The sequence below is a fragment of the Helobdella robusta genome, assembly GCF_000326865.2.
Source record: "Helobdella robusta unplaced genomic scaffold HELROscaffold_67, whole genome shotgun sequence".
Taxonomy (NCBI): domain Eukaryota; kingdom Metazoa; phylum Annelida; class Clitellata; order Rhynchobdellida; family Glossiphoniidae; genus Helobdella; species Helobdella robusta.
Genome location: NW_008705379.1, coordinates 241,547 through 255,323, shown reverse-complemented (window position 1 = coordinate 255,323; position 13,777 = coordinate 241,547). Strand labels below are relative to the sequence as shown.

Here is a 13,777-nt window from a genome sequence, read left to right as displayed (position 1 = left end):
ACCATCATCGTCATCATCATCATCATCGCAACAATCGTCTTCTCAAATATTGGCCATTAGATAAAGCATATGCGTGTTGTCTTTTCTCGCTTGAGCACGGAAAAATAATCTAAAGAATCTTGCACAAATTATATTAGCGTCATCATCGTCATCGTCATCATCGTCATCATTATATTCATATACTTATAAAATTAGCAGTATTTAGACGGTAAGTAATTAATAACTCAATCATGATAATTAGCAATTAAGAAATTTAATTACTTTTGCAAAAAAGTTATGTGTAAAAGTTATGTGTAAAATATACTGACACGTGATTTAATTATTGTAGTAACATGTGTGAAACATTGAAACATGTGTGTGTGTGTGTGTGTGTGTGTGTGTGTGTGTCTTGTGAGTATATTAATATTATTTTACAATTTTTAGTGTTACGAATTGTAATATAATTTACCATTACATTTATAAATTATTAATAATATTCTTTGTTATTATTTTAAAAATTCTTACTTACCACTATGAAACAGATGAATAGAATGATGACAAACAATTAAAAAATTAAAGCAATCCTTTATTTGTATTGTTTTTATTTTATTTTATTATTAATATTTTTTTATAATAATAATAACAATAACTATTATTATTTTTTTTTCAATTTATTGATTATTATTCTCATTATTTTAGGCCAGAAACAGCAAACAGACGAAAGAAAATAATTGCTTGCTATGTTGATGCCATATTTGCCAAGGTCATTTCTAAATTATTGTTATTATTATTATTATTATTATTATTATTGTTGTTGTTTATTAAAAAAAAAACAAAAATAATAATTACTAATAGTGTTGAAGAATTCGACTGTGTCTTATCGTCAAGGCCCAAAACGCGCGCTGTGCTGTATTTGCAATCTTGTATACATGTATGTCTGCTTGTTTGTATGCTTGTTTGTATGTATGTTTGTATGTATGTATGTAGGTTTGTTTGTTTGTCTGTATATATGTATATATGTATGTATGTATGTTCGTACGTATGTATGTATGTATATATGCATGTGTGTGTGTGTAAGTAGGTATGAATATGTCCATATGGGAAAGGGAAAAAGAAGGAGAAAAATAAAGAGAAAGAGAGAGAAAGAGAAAAAGAAGAAGAGGGAAAGAAAGAATGAGAAAGAGAAAAAATAAAGATATACTATCCAACATACATTCATCACCATATAAAATGGATGCAGACCCGTGATTATCATCTAAATTTCATGTAATCACGAGACGAAAGGTGGAAAAGAGAGGAAAAGACAGAGAAAAAGAGAGAGAAAAAGAGAGAGAAAGAGAGGGGAAAAGAAGTAAGAAAGAATGAGGGAATGAGAGATTGAAAAAATAGGATAGAAACATAAAATTTTTTATTCGCAATTCCATACCTTACTCGGGTGACTTCAAATGTTTGAAATAAAAATGTAATGTGTGTTTGCGTGTGTGTTTGCGCGCGCGTGTGTGTGTGTGTGTGTGTGTGTGTGTGGCACGTGAAGTGTGTCTGTGGTGCGTCTGTCTGTGATGTGGTGTGGTGATACCCCTTGTAGACTGACAGTCAATTAGTTAGTAAACAATTATTCATCATTATAATAAAACTAAGTATTAAGAAAATAATTACCAGAGAAAGAAAGAGATAAAAAGAGAAAAAAGTAAGAGAGATAGAAAAAAAAATTAACGAACGAACGAATGAATTAATGAATGAATGAACGAATGAATGAACGAACGAATGATCGAATGTGTGAGATTTCAAATTGATTGGATGTAAATTTAATTTCGCAATAAAAGATAGATGTCACTAAACTTCCTTAATGTTATGACTTCGTTGGTAGAGTAATTTTTCAAGTTCATTTCCAATGAATTTAAATGCAAAGACTTCTTTTTCTAACTCTTTTTTCAATGAACGAGAGAGAGAGAGAGAGAGAGAATGATAGGGAGAGAGAGAGAGAGAGATAGAAGATGAGAGTAAAATATAGAGATAAGTTATCTTTCACGAAAAGATACACTGAAAAAGACAGCGGCAGGCAAAGAAGAGATAGTAAAGAAAGAGAGAGAAGAGGGAACTGGATAAAGAAGAAAAGAGAGAGAGAGAGAGAGAGAGAAGAATAGCAGAGATACGACTACAAAAGTTGACAGACAATTTGTAGAGACTTAGATAGGAACATCTGTATATGACGTGTGTATACTTTTCTTCTTTCTTTCCCTCCTTCCTTCCTTCCTTTATTTCTTCCATCCATCCATTCATCCATCCATATATCCATCCATCCATCTATCCATTCATCCATCCATCCATCCATCCATCCATCCATCCATCCATCCATCCATCCATCCATCCATGACACATCTTATCGTTACGTCATTTCTGACGTCACTAGAGTTCTTATGACGTCATGAGGAAAATTGAAAAAGAAAAGGTGCCATTTTTTTTGTTCATTTACTGTTTATGTATGTTTTGTTGTGAGTGTGTGTGTGTATGTGTGTGTGAATGTTTGTGTATGAGTGTGTGTGAATAATCCTTACCAAGAACGGTGACTACATAACGTTACCCTTGCTTGTTTCCAGTTTATTAATTCATTTCTTTATTCATTCGTTCATTCATTCATTCATTTATTCATTTGTTTTTTCGTTTGTTCGTTCGTTCATCCATCCATTCATTCGTTCGTTCGTTCGTTCGTTCTTTTGCTCATTCATCTCAAGCAGTGAGTTATAATGAATTGCGCTCAGACGAATATTGACTGATTGATTAATTCATCGGCATGAACAGAAAAGCAAAAAACAAAACAACAATAACAACAATAACAACAACAACAACAACAACAATAACATAAATAATTAATAATTAATGATATTATTAGTATAGCAACTACAAAATAATAATAATAAATTGCATAAATATTAATATGGAAAAAAGCAAGAACATCACATGTTTATGGTAATAAACCAACTCCATACATCATCCCTTCTGAAACCCTAGCATGAATTATGTATGTGTGTGTGTGTTTGTTTGTGTGTGTGTGTATCTGTGTGTTTATAATATGCACGTTTGTATATGTGTAAGTTTAAATAGATGTATGTATTTGTGAATGTGTGTAAATATATAGGTGTATGTGTGAGTATATATATATGTGTGTGTGTGTGTGTGTGAGTGTGTGTGTGTATGTGCCCATCTTATTTTTATTGCATTCTTACTACACGTAGTGGAGCAAAAAATTTGAGTAACATATGTACGGAGAGGATGGTGGTTTGCGTGCAAAATGTTGTAAGACTCTTGGCCGGATCGCTGAATACCAAAATGTGTGTGTATTTTTCGTCCGTGAAAATATTATTAATAATATACAATCACATATACAAAAGTTGTATACAAAATTACAATATATACAAACTTATACAAACAACAAACGTAATAAAACAAATATCTTTAGGTATACAAAATTAATTTCATAGTTTTAATTAAACACATGCTTAAATGCATATAAACAAACTTATGCCTATTGTATATACAAATAGTTGCGCACAGTATGTATATACAAATATACACCCACATACACACATACACACAAACATATATACATACACAAAAACATACATACATACACGCATACAGTCTTAGTCTTGTTATAGAAAAAGATATTATATAGATATCGTTGCACTAATAGCATCAGTAGCTGTTGTTGTTTTTGTTACTAGTTTATAGCAAGCAAGCAAGCTTCAAAGCAGAACTTTGTATGTATGTATGTATGTATGTATGTATGTATGTATGTATGTATGTATGTATGTATGTATGTATGTATGTATGTATGTATGTATGTATGTATGTATGTATGTATGTATGTATGTATGTTTTGTTGTTTTCATCCAAAACATCAGCAAATCCTATTTGTTTTCACTGTATGTTTTGTTTAACATCTAGTCAATAGGCCAAGTTTAACGTTGTAATGTAATAATTACGATGTTTACATTTTTAGTTGTTTCAAGTTAAACCGCAATTTTTGTATATCGGATATCTAAACTGTATCCTCAACAACAACAACAACAACATTAACAACAACAACATTACAACAACAGCAACAGCAACATTACAACAACAGCAACAACAACAGCAACAACAACAACAGCGGCAGCAACAACAACATTACAACAAAAAAACTGAAAAAAAAAGAAAAAAACTAACAATACAAAAAAAGATGTACCATCCACAGAACCGACCGGCTATTGAATACGATACATTAGATGTCGTTATCGATTCCCCTCCACCCTATGGATTTAGGCTAGTCCAAAAACTGATGGATAACAGTCTTGTAATAAGCAAAGTTTGTATTTTTTAAAAAAAGAAAAGAATCGAATTTGTATGTTGAATCTGTAGTTTGTATGTAAAAGTGTGTAATTTGTATGTGAAATATGTGATTAGTATGTGAGAGTGTGTAATTTGTATGTGAGATATGTGATTTGTATGTGAAAGTGTATTATTTGTATGTAAGGTATACGATTTGTATTTAAAAGTGTTTAATTTGTATGTAGTTTGTATGTGATTTGTATGTAAAAGTGTGTAATTTGTATGCAACTATATGTAATTTATATGTAAGGCACCTCTTTTGTATGTAATTTATATGTACTTTGTGTGTAAATGTATGCAAAAGTATGCAATTTGTATGTAATTTGTATTTAATGTATGCAACATTACTACTAAAATGATTTCTTTGGCATAGTTTTTTAATTTAACTTGTGGGAGTTATAGTATAGTAACTTTCTCTTTTCTTTTTCCCTCTTTTTCTCTTTTTCTCTCTTTCTCTCTCTCAAAATCTAAAAATTGATGCAAGGGCTCTTTTCCGGACTTAACAAATGATGAAATTGAATGTAATAATTAACATAGTCAGCATCAATGATAAAAACATATCGTGATGTTGTCAACATGTTGGGATGTTGTCAACATGCTGTGATGTTAGCAACATGCTGTGACGATGTTGGTGACGCCAAACTCAGTTACGACCAGGCGGAAAAGCATGTGAATCAGGTTTGAAGGAGAACGACATCCTCATCGAGGTCAACAACAGAAGTTGTGCCGGGTTCAACTGCACGCAGGCTCTCAATCTTATCGATTCAGCTAGTCAGCCACTTGTTCTTTCGGTTAAAAGGTTGTTTAATATTTTTTTTTAGATTTAATTTTAAAATAAAACAGCTATTGTAATTGCAGGAAAAAAGGTTCGAATCCAGTGCCAACTAATCAGCAACCTGTGATTAAAAGATCAACAAATTTTCTACCCAAGAAAAGCGAAATTGCTGAAAGGCAGAGAGCAAACCAGACATTAGCGGAAAGTTATGTTCCACCAAAAGATGAAGTCATGACGATACCTTTAAAGATTCAAGAAAATGTTGAACCTATCAAATCCACTATGGATTTGTCTTTCGTGAGTCAACCACCACCCATCAAAAAGTCTGCCGAGCCGACGAAGGTTTACGTTGGCAGCGTCCACAGCAAAGTAGTCGACGATGGAGGAAGGAAGACGGCAGTCAATTTCGGAGAGAAGTCCTCCACAGCCATTGATCAACCGTCCAACCTTCCAGACACATCAAGTTAGTTCTTAAGCTGCTTTAGCCTTTTTTATAATAAAAAATATCAATTTGATAACATTTTCAGAAAAAACCTTTTCCGACTCGACATTTTATCACGACCCAGTCAACAAATACCCGACGCTGGAGGAGCAGGTTCAAATGGCGAGAAAGGTGGCCCTCTCTGTTGTGGCACCGATCAATTTCAACTCGAAAGGTCACAAAATGTTTTTAAAGGCCAAAGAAAGAGCTTCAAAATACACGACAGGTAGTTCGGACAACGAAGAAAGTGAAGAACATGTCATATCCAGCTTAGATGATCTCAACAAAAAGGTCGTCATGGTCCCGAAGCTGCCGACAGAATCGACAGAAGAACGTCTGAACGCGATGAGCAACGAGGAGATCGAGCTGATGAGGTTGCAGCAACGCAAGACCACCCACACAAACGTCTCTCCACAAATATGTTTCAGTCTGGCAGACGACTTAAAAAGTATGAAAGGCAAAGGAGGCAAGCTGTTTGCGAAACGACAAGCCAAAGCTGAATCGTGGACAGTTGGTGGCGGTGATCAGACGGTCGAAGATGAACAACAGCAGCAGCAGCAGACAGACGACAGCACAAACGACATCTTAAAAGACAAACAACAAAAAAACGTAATGGCCAAAATCAACATAAAACACCAAAGCAACAAAAGATACAGCGACGACGACTGCACAGCAAACATCGGCTACGGGGTCATCAACAAAGAAAACGACGGTCAGATTCCGGTCAACAGGTTAAATTTCCTCATAAAGAACGCCAAACAAACCTTCAAAACTCCTTGGGAGGTGGCGATGGAATCCGGAAGTACAGACAAATCACTTGAAAGCGACAACAATCCGGCGCAAACGAGCACACACTTGACACAATACTCAACGACGAATGCTAACCCACCATTCGACGCGACGAGTAGTGCCCAACCGGGCAGACCTACTTCCAATATATACGAAGGTATCTTCCCCGTATGAATTCGATATTTAATTTTCATATCCAAATAATTCTCCAACACCAAGCCACACATTTTGATTGATGTAGCCATAAACATGTAGCGCTATAAATTTCCATTTGCAGGCGTCAGATATGACATAGCCATGAGTGACGTATAATGTGACAAGAAGGAAAGAAGGAATAAAAAGAAAGAAAGATCGAATAACAAATGAACAAAGAATGAATGAATGAACGAAAAAATGAATGAATGAACGAAAAATGAATGAATGGATGAGAGGAAGAATGAATGAATGAATGAATGAATGACTTTCTCTTGGATGAAGAACATTTTTTTCACGCGAGAACCTCTTAACTTCAATTTCACAGAGGTATTTCCCTTGTACATTATTAGCGCTAATACATAGTCCTGTTTAGTCAATAGTGAAACATTTATTTCAGATAATATGCAATTAAATAAGATTAAATAAGTTTGAAGATTGCCATTTGCAGTTAATTATTACGTAAAAAAATAAAACTACACACACACACGCACGCACGCACACACACAAACACATCTCTAGACATTTCAATAAAAATAGAAATTAATTCCAGTCAATAGAAGAATATTATTTATTATTACTGATAAATCTCACGTTAAATCTCACTTGAAAATTAAATTATCCCACACACACACACGCACACACATACAAATGCACGCACGCACGCACACACACATTAATATGTATACGAATGAATATATCCTAGTATCGAATGCCAGTAAACAACAACACGGGTATCACCAATAAAGGTTTGATAAAATAACATCAGATAGCTGAGTTTTTGCATTATGTATAATTTCTATGTGTGTGTGTTATGTGTGTGCGCGTGTATAATTTATGTGTGTGTGTTATGTGCGTGTGTGTTATGTGTATTTCAAGTATTTATACATTAATTTGAAGGTATTAATCAGTAAATACGCGCGTATTATATTACACAGCACAATCACAAGTTTTTTGAGCAAATTATTTATTGTATAATAAATGCAAATATAACCATGTGTATATAGATAATACTAATAAAAACTAACAAACGAATATTTAAATAACAATGCACTTCTTAGAAGAGTTAGAATCAAATAGTATGAATACGCACACACACACAAACACACACACAGAAACACACACAGAAACACACACACGCATACAAAAATATACACACACATACACGCACGCATACATACACGTACAGAAACAAACAAAACAGTATAATACACAGACATAAAACCGGTTAATTGTAGAGTAAATACCATTAAAATGTATATTATCACTGCTACCAGTTAACAACATTTGGCCTAAAAACGTTAGTAGGAAAACAAAGACATCCGAAATACTAGCAACAACATTAATGGCATAAAAAATAAAAATAAATCGAATCAAAGGCACAGGAATAAGGAATGCTAAAACAAAAATACAACAAAAAAAACACGCCATGAAAACAAAAACCGAGCACGCACACATGCACGCACACAGAAAAAAAACAGAATCCTCATTCTTGAAATTTTCCAATTTCTTCTCCTCAAGCCTCTAACTACTAGATTTGAACTTTGCTGCATTTGAACCCGAGCTCGACGAGTAACTTCCACCACCACCTCCGACACCGCCGCCACCTTTACTATGACCACCACCACCCCCTCCTGCTCCTGACCCCCCTCCGCCTCCTCTCGAATAACCGGTGGACTTATTATTGCGACCACCCCACCATTCCTTGCCGGGAGGTGACTGCTGCTGGGAGTACCTCATCTGCTGCATGGGAGGGTTGGTCTTCCCGGCACTCCCCCCGTTACCGCCGGATCTCGTCTGGTCACTTCGCTTCTCCTCGACGTTCAGGCGATGACCATTGTCCAGGTAGAGTGGCTGCAGTGAATGAGTGGGTGGTGTGTAGGTGGGTGGAATATCAGTGGGCCAACAATAGCATGTGGGTGGTGTGTAGGTGGGTGGCATATCAGTGGGCCATCAATGACATGTGAGTGGTGTGTAGGTGGGTGGCATACTAGTGGGCCATCAATGGATGGTATGTGGGTGGTGTGTAGGTGGTATAATGGTGCATGTGTGGTTAATTAGTGGCACATTGGTGCATGTGTGTGGTTAAAATTGCAATGGCTGACGGGTTTTTTTTAAATACACCCTGGCCCTGAAATAATTAAACGCGACCGACTTTTGATTGGAGGACCTTCCACGCCACGTCAGCACTCTCAAACGTCACGAACCCAAAATTCTGCAAACAACGAAAATGAAACGATGAATGGATGAAATAGGGGAATGAATGAATGAATGAATGAATAAATGAATGAATGAATAAATGAATGAATGAATGAATGAATGAATGAATGAATGAATGAATGAATGAACGAGAGAGTGAGTGACTGACTCACGGGAACATCTCGGTTATGAACAGTCTTCTTACTGATCCTCACTTCAATCACGGATCCAAACTCTGGAGGAAAAATAATTGGAAAACAATAACGAATAGAATGAACGAATGAATAAATGAAAGAACAAATAAATGAATAAAATGAATGAATGAACAAATGGTAGAAAATTCTGAAAGAAACCAAAAAGTACTAACTGCTGAAAAAGTCATGCAACTGCTGCTTGCTGATGTCATTCGGCAGGTTTCCAACAAACAGCTGATCATATCCAGCCGGTCTCGTTGGAGTCACGTGATGTGAAGTTGCTGCTGTAGCTGTTGTTGACGTCATCATCATTGTTGTTGTTGTTGCTGCTGCTGCTGTTGCATGAACAGTCGATAAAAATTGCTGATTGGCTGCTATTGTTGTTGTTGCTGATGATGTCATTGTTGACGTTGGCATTAATGTGCAAGGAGCAGTAGACTGAATTGTTGTTGTGGTTACTGGCACCGTTGATGTCATCACTGGATGTGAGGTAGCTGCAGTCAACGGTTTGATCATTGGCGCACCTTCCTGTTTGCTGCCTGTTGAGTTGTAATGTTGTTGCTGCTGTCTCAGATTGTTGTATGCGACGAAAGTGGTAGTAGTGGTAGTATCCATGACATCCATATCCTCGTTCTTCTTGCTCGCCAGTTCGGCCCAGGACAGATGGTTCTTCCTATTCATTTCCTCGTCTCTTGAGGCTGTTGAAGTTGCCACTGCTGATATTGTGGCGGCCGTCATTGATGTTGTTGCTGAGATCATTGGTGTTGTTGTTGTTGCTGTTGGCTGCAATGTCCCTAAAATTGTCGTCGGTGTCGTTGATGATGGCGACGTTGTTGTGGTCTTGATAATTTTGACGACGTGTTCATTATTCCTATCTTGACTGGCAAGGGATGTTGATGTAGTCGTTGCTGCAGTTACTGATCCCAGCCGTGTTGATGTCATTGCTGTTGCTAGACCAATGCTGTTGGTCTCAGAGACTGTTGATGCTACGGATGATGACGTAGTCATTGCCGGTGTCGACATTGGTAGCATCGTAGCTGTCGCGGTTGAGGCTAGCACCAAAGTTGTCGTTGCGGTTGATGATGCCATTGTTACTGTCGCCATGGGAATTGATGTCATAATGTCAGCAGCCAGTCCTGTGTTGGTTGGTTGGTTTTGACACAGGTTGGATGCAAAATGTGAATTGTAAATTTTTTTTAAATTCTACAAATTTCAATGGCAGATGAGGTGTGTGTGGTGACAAGCTGAGTAAAATGGAACATGACAGCGCGTCAAAAAATTTGAAGAATAAATATAAATCACACTTTCATTATTAAGAAGAAAAACAAATTCGTGGAATAATTTTTTAAAAAAAACGAGAGAGAGAGAAAGAAAGAAAGAAGGAAAATAAAAAATATCCCAACCATCATATTCAGTCTGAGATCTAACATTATAATTACACTCCTTTGAAATGTCACTACTAGCTAAAGAAAGACATTTCATGTGTGGAGACTGTGGCTGCTGTTGCTGCTGCAACATCATCGTCGTCGTTGACGTTACTGCTGTCGTTATGGGTGGCGACATTAACATTTCGACCTGTTGGCAAGATTGGAAGACAGGCTGTGAGGGGATTTTGTTGAGATGCTGCTGATATGGAGAAAGTTGCTGAAGTTGTTGCTGTTGAAGTTGCTGATGTTGTAGTTGCTGCTGCTGCTGAACCAAAAGTTGCTGATGTCCGCAGCTAAAATGTAACAAGAAAATTGCTGATGAGTAAGTTTATCATCAGTGAATAAATTATGTTAATGGCTATACATTGATACTGATAAAATAATGTTAATTATTCAAATATTTTTCTGATTACCCAATATTACTCTGTCCATTTAGTGGCGACTGTTGCTGCAGTGGACTCGTCTGGTAGCAGCTGGTTTCTAAATTCAGAATGACCAAAGATTATAATATAGCAGGGTAACATGGGTAATGTGAATAGTTTAAATTCATCCAAATTATCATTCATCCAAATCATTCCTATTCATTTATCAACGAAACAATCAATTAGACCGTGACAATATTACAAAAATTATTATGACTGACTTAACTAAGCAATTAATTTAATTTAATTTAATTTAATTAATTTAGCTAATTTACTAACCAGTCCTCTGCTGGATGTGTTGAACAGTGGGAGCTTCCTCAATGAAAACCTCATCTTGGTACCTACAACCAACAAAAATACAACTAATAATTAATAATAATAAATAAATAATTATTAATATCATTCATTAAACAAAGGCATACACAGGACTACACACACATACAAACACATACTCACAAAGAGAGACAAGAACACACGTACAAACACATAATCACAAAGAGAGAGACAGGAACACACATACAAACCTGAAAATGTCATTATGAACATAGTACTTTTTAGGAGATTGTGGCACGAGGATGAATGTTTGCATAAATTTCCTCATTAACTGGCCATTATTTGATAACTCACCTGATACCTTAATGATATCATTTAATGTAATGTAGTATAATGTAATGTAATATCATTTAATGTCATTTAGAATCATCAAATCATCAAGACCATTTAGAGTCATTCAAATCCATTTTACATTATTATCTATTTCACATCATGTTTTAACATTTATTATTTCATTTTTAATTTAGAAAATATTATAAAGAAAAAAAATGAGCCCACCTGAACGACAACGGCATCATCGACAGTTCCGAGGCTATCTACCTGCCTGATTCTTGCGTGACAATCCCGAAAGTTCAGTGACATTATCTTCTTGTGAATGTTCTGGAAATCATAAAAAGTTAGGTCTGTATTATAATGAAGGATAATAAATAGGTGTCAAACCATGATGCACAAATATTAATATAATAATAATAATAAAGTCATGATGAAAAGAAATATTAGTCTATTTCAAGTTCAATTCAATAATGTTGAAATAAAAGTTAAAATAAATTTTAAGGTAAATCAGGTAATAAAAGTAAGGAAATTTAATAAACTTTTAATTTTAACTAACTGTCTGTCCGTGCACAACATAACTTTCATCCATCTTTTCAAGACCCCCATGTATCAAGCTCGAATCATGGCTGTAGAACCTGGGGGAAAAATAAGACAAGATGAATATCAAGTTACTTCATAGTGCATTAATCAAATCACGTGATTAATGAGTAAAACCGTCTGACGGTACCTTACCTACCTGTGCATATATTCCGGAGCTTCGTTAAGCATTGTGTAGTACTGCCTGACGAATTCCTGGCCGACACATTTGGGACTGGGGGCCATCATATTTCTTTTCTGTGGGTTACAAAATGATGAAAAATGATTGATTATGAAATTTATGTAAAATCTGAGATGAATACCGACCATCAAATCATCCGATCATCTTCTGAACTTTGCAATTGAAAACTTTAAAAATTAAAAACAAGTTTAAATCAAGATCGTTACATGATTTAATTATGCGGTGTTGTGTTTTGTTCAAAAATTTTATAATTTAATGAAAATAATAAAATCTTAACTAATAAAAATTTGCATTGTTTTTTAATTAAATAACTTTGTTAAATTTAATAAAAAAAGCGTTGATTGCAAAACAAAAAAGAGACGTTAATTCAAAAATTTCACGTCAATGTTGATTTTCATCATTTTTCGCTCACTGTTTTTCACGGTGCCTGAAAGTTGTGTAAATTTTTAGGGAAGTACTAATTTCTGGGAACTAATAAAAGCCAACAATGACCAAAAATAAAAATATAAGAAACTAATAATGTTTTCTTTATGTGAATTTTATTTCTATTAACTAACTATACCTAATTCAAATTTTAATTAATTCAGTCAGCTTCCCAACTAAAACTTTAAAATATTTTTTATTTTATCTAACAGTTAGATTCTAACTGCTTAATAAATTTCTTTATTAAATATTATTAATAATAAATTTAAATAAATAAATATTGTTAATTAATTCATGGTCTACAATTTACTGAAAATGTCTGGCTTAAGATCGCAAGTGTTACCTCTCTACCGTAGAGCAATAAATCTCTCAAAAACTTGGCAAGCGGTGGACCCAACAAAGACAGAATACGAAAGACAATACATTAAAAATGAAGCCCGTACTCTGTTCAGAAAAAACAAAAATGTAATTTTATATTTAATTATCTGTAATATTCTTAAATTTTTGATGTCTTGGTGTGATTGGGCATTTTTATTAGTGTAATAATTACACTAATTAATTACACTGTAATTAATTACACTGTAATTATTTTTTACAGTTAACTGACCAGGAATTGATCAAAGAGCACATAAATGAGGCAGAAGCCAGAATTGAGATTGGTTAGTATGTTTAATAATTTGTGAATTAATTGATTTTGTGAAAAATATACACCAAAATTTGATGATTTAATTAATTTAGTTTGTAATTAATTAATTTGCATTATATTTTCTTAACTTTTAAACTAAACACCACAGCCTTGCACTACAAAACTCCATATCCAAGACCAGTTAGTTTTCTTTGCTGTTGATTCATTGATGTTAGTTTTTGGTTTTGATTTTGTCGAAAAGTTCTTTAATAAATAAACCGTCAATTAGTGTTCAATTGCCAAAAATCTCATTTTACATTTAAATATTTTATATTTAAATATTTAATATTGAGTGATTGATTTGTACAGGTCAATCTGCCCCAAACCATCCTGCCATCTGTCTCAAAGAAAAAAAGTTCGAAAAAGCAAGAAGAGATAAAAAAGTTGTCTACACCTATATATTTGAAGTCTTATGACAGGGAATAAATGAATAAATATATATGTAGAGACACGTTGGTT

General features: G+C 34.5%; 3 protein-coding genes across 3 annotated transcripts; 2 read left to right on the top strand and 1 right to left on the bottom strand.

The window, feature by feature from the left end:
- Positions 1-4,198: 4,198 nt before the first annotated feature.
- Positions 4,199-6,704, top strand: HELRODRAFT_181046 (hypothetical protein; the record flags this gene model as incomplete). The annotated part of the gene is made up of 5 exons (XM_009030331.1): positions 4,199-4,324; positions 4,995-5,146; positions 5,206-5,585; positions 5,650-6,549; positions 6,670-6,704. 5 exons carry the CDS (start codon positions 4,199-4,201, stop codon positions 6,702-6,704), a joined length of 1,593 nt encoding a protein of 530 aa, XP_009028579.1.
- Positions 6,705-6,901: 197 nt separating this feature from the next.
- On the bottom strand, positions 6,902-12,358 carry HELRODRAFT_194120 (hypothetical protein). Its single transcript, XM_009030330.1, has 13 exons — positions 12,336-12,358; positions 12,169-12,266; positions 11,989-12,067; positions 11,658-11,759; positions 11,351-11,460; positions 11,106-11,167; positions 10,818-10,884; positions 10,381-10,697; positions 9,151-10,113; positions 8,957-9,018; positions 8,740-8,799; positions 7,724-8,438; positions 6,902-7,697 (listed from the first exon to the last, which is right to left on the bottom strand). Exons 1-12 carry the CDS (start codon positions 12,336-12,338, stop codon positions 8,109-8,111), a joined length of 2,253 nt encoding a protein of 750 aa, XP_009028578.1. The 5' UTR covers positions 12,339-12,358; the 3' UTR covers positions 6,902-7,697; positions 7,724-8,108.
- A 590-nt stretch (positions 12,359-12,948) lies between these two features.
- HELRODRAFT_88926 (hypothetical protein) lies at positions 12,949-13,480 on the top strand (the record flags this gene model as incomplete). The annotated part of the gene is made up of 3 exons (XM_009030293.1): positions 12,949-13,098; positions 13,232-13,292; positions 13,428-13,480. 3 exons carry the CDS (start codon positions 12,949-12,951, stop codon positions 13,478-13,480), a joined length of 264 nt encoding a protein of 87 aa, XP_009028541.1.
- Between the last annotated feature and the right edge of the window lie 297 nt (positions 13,481-13,777).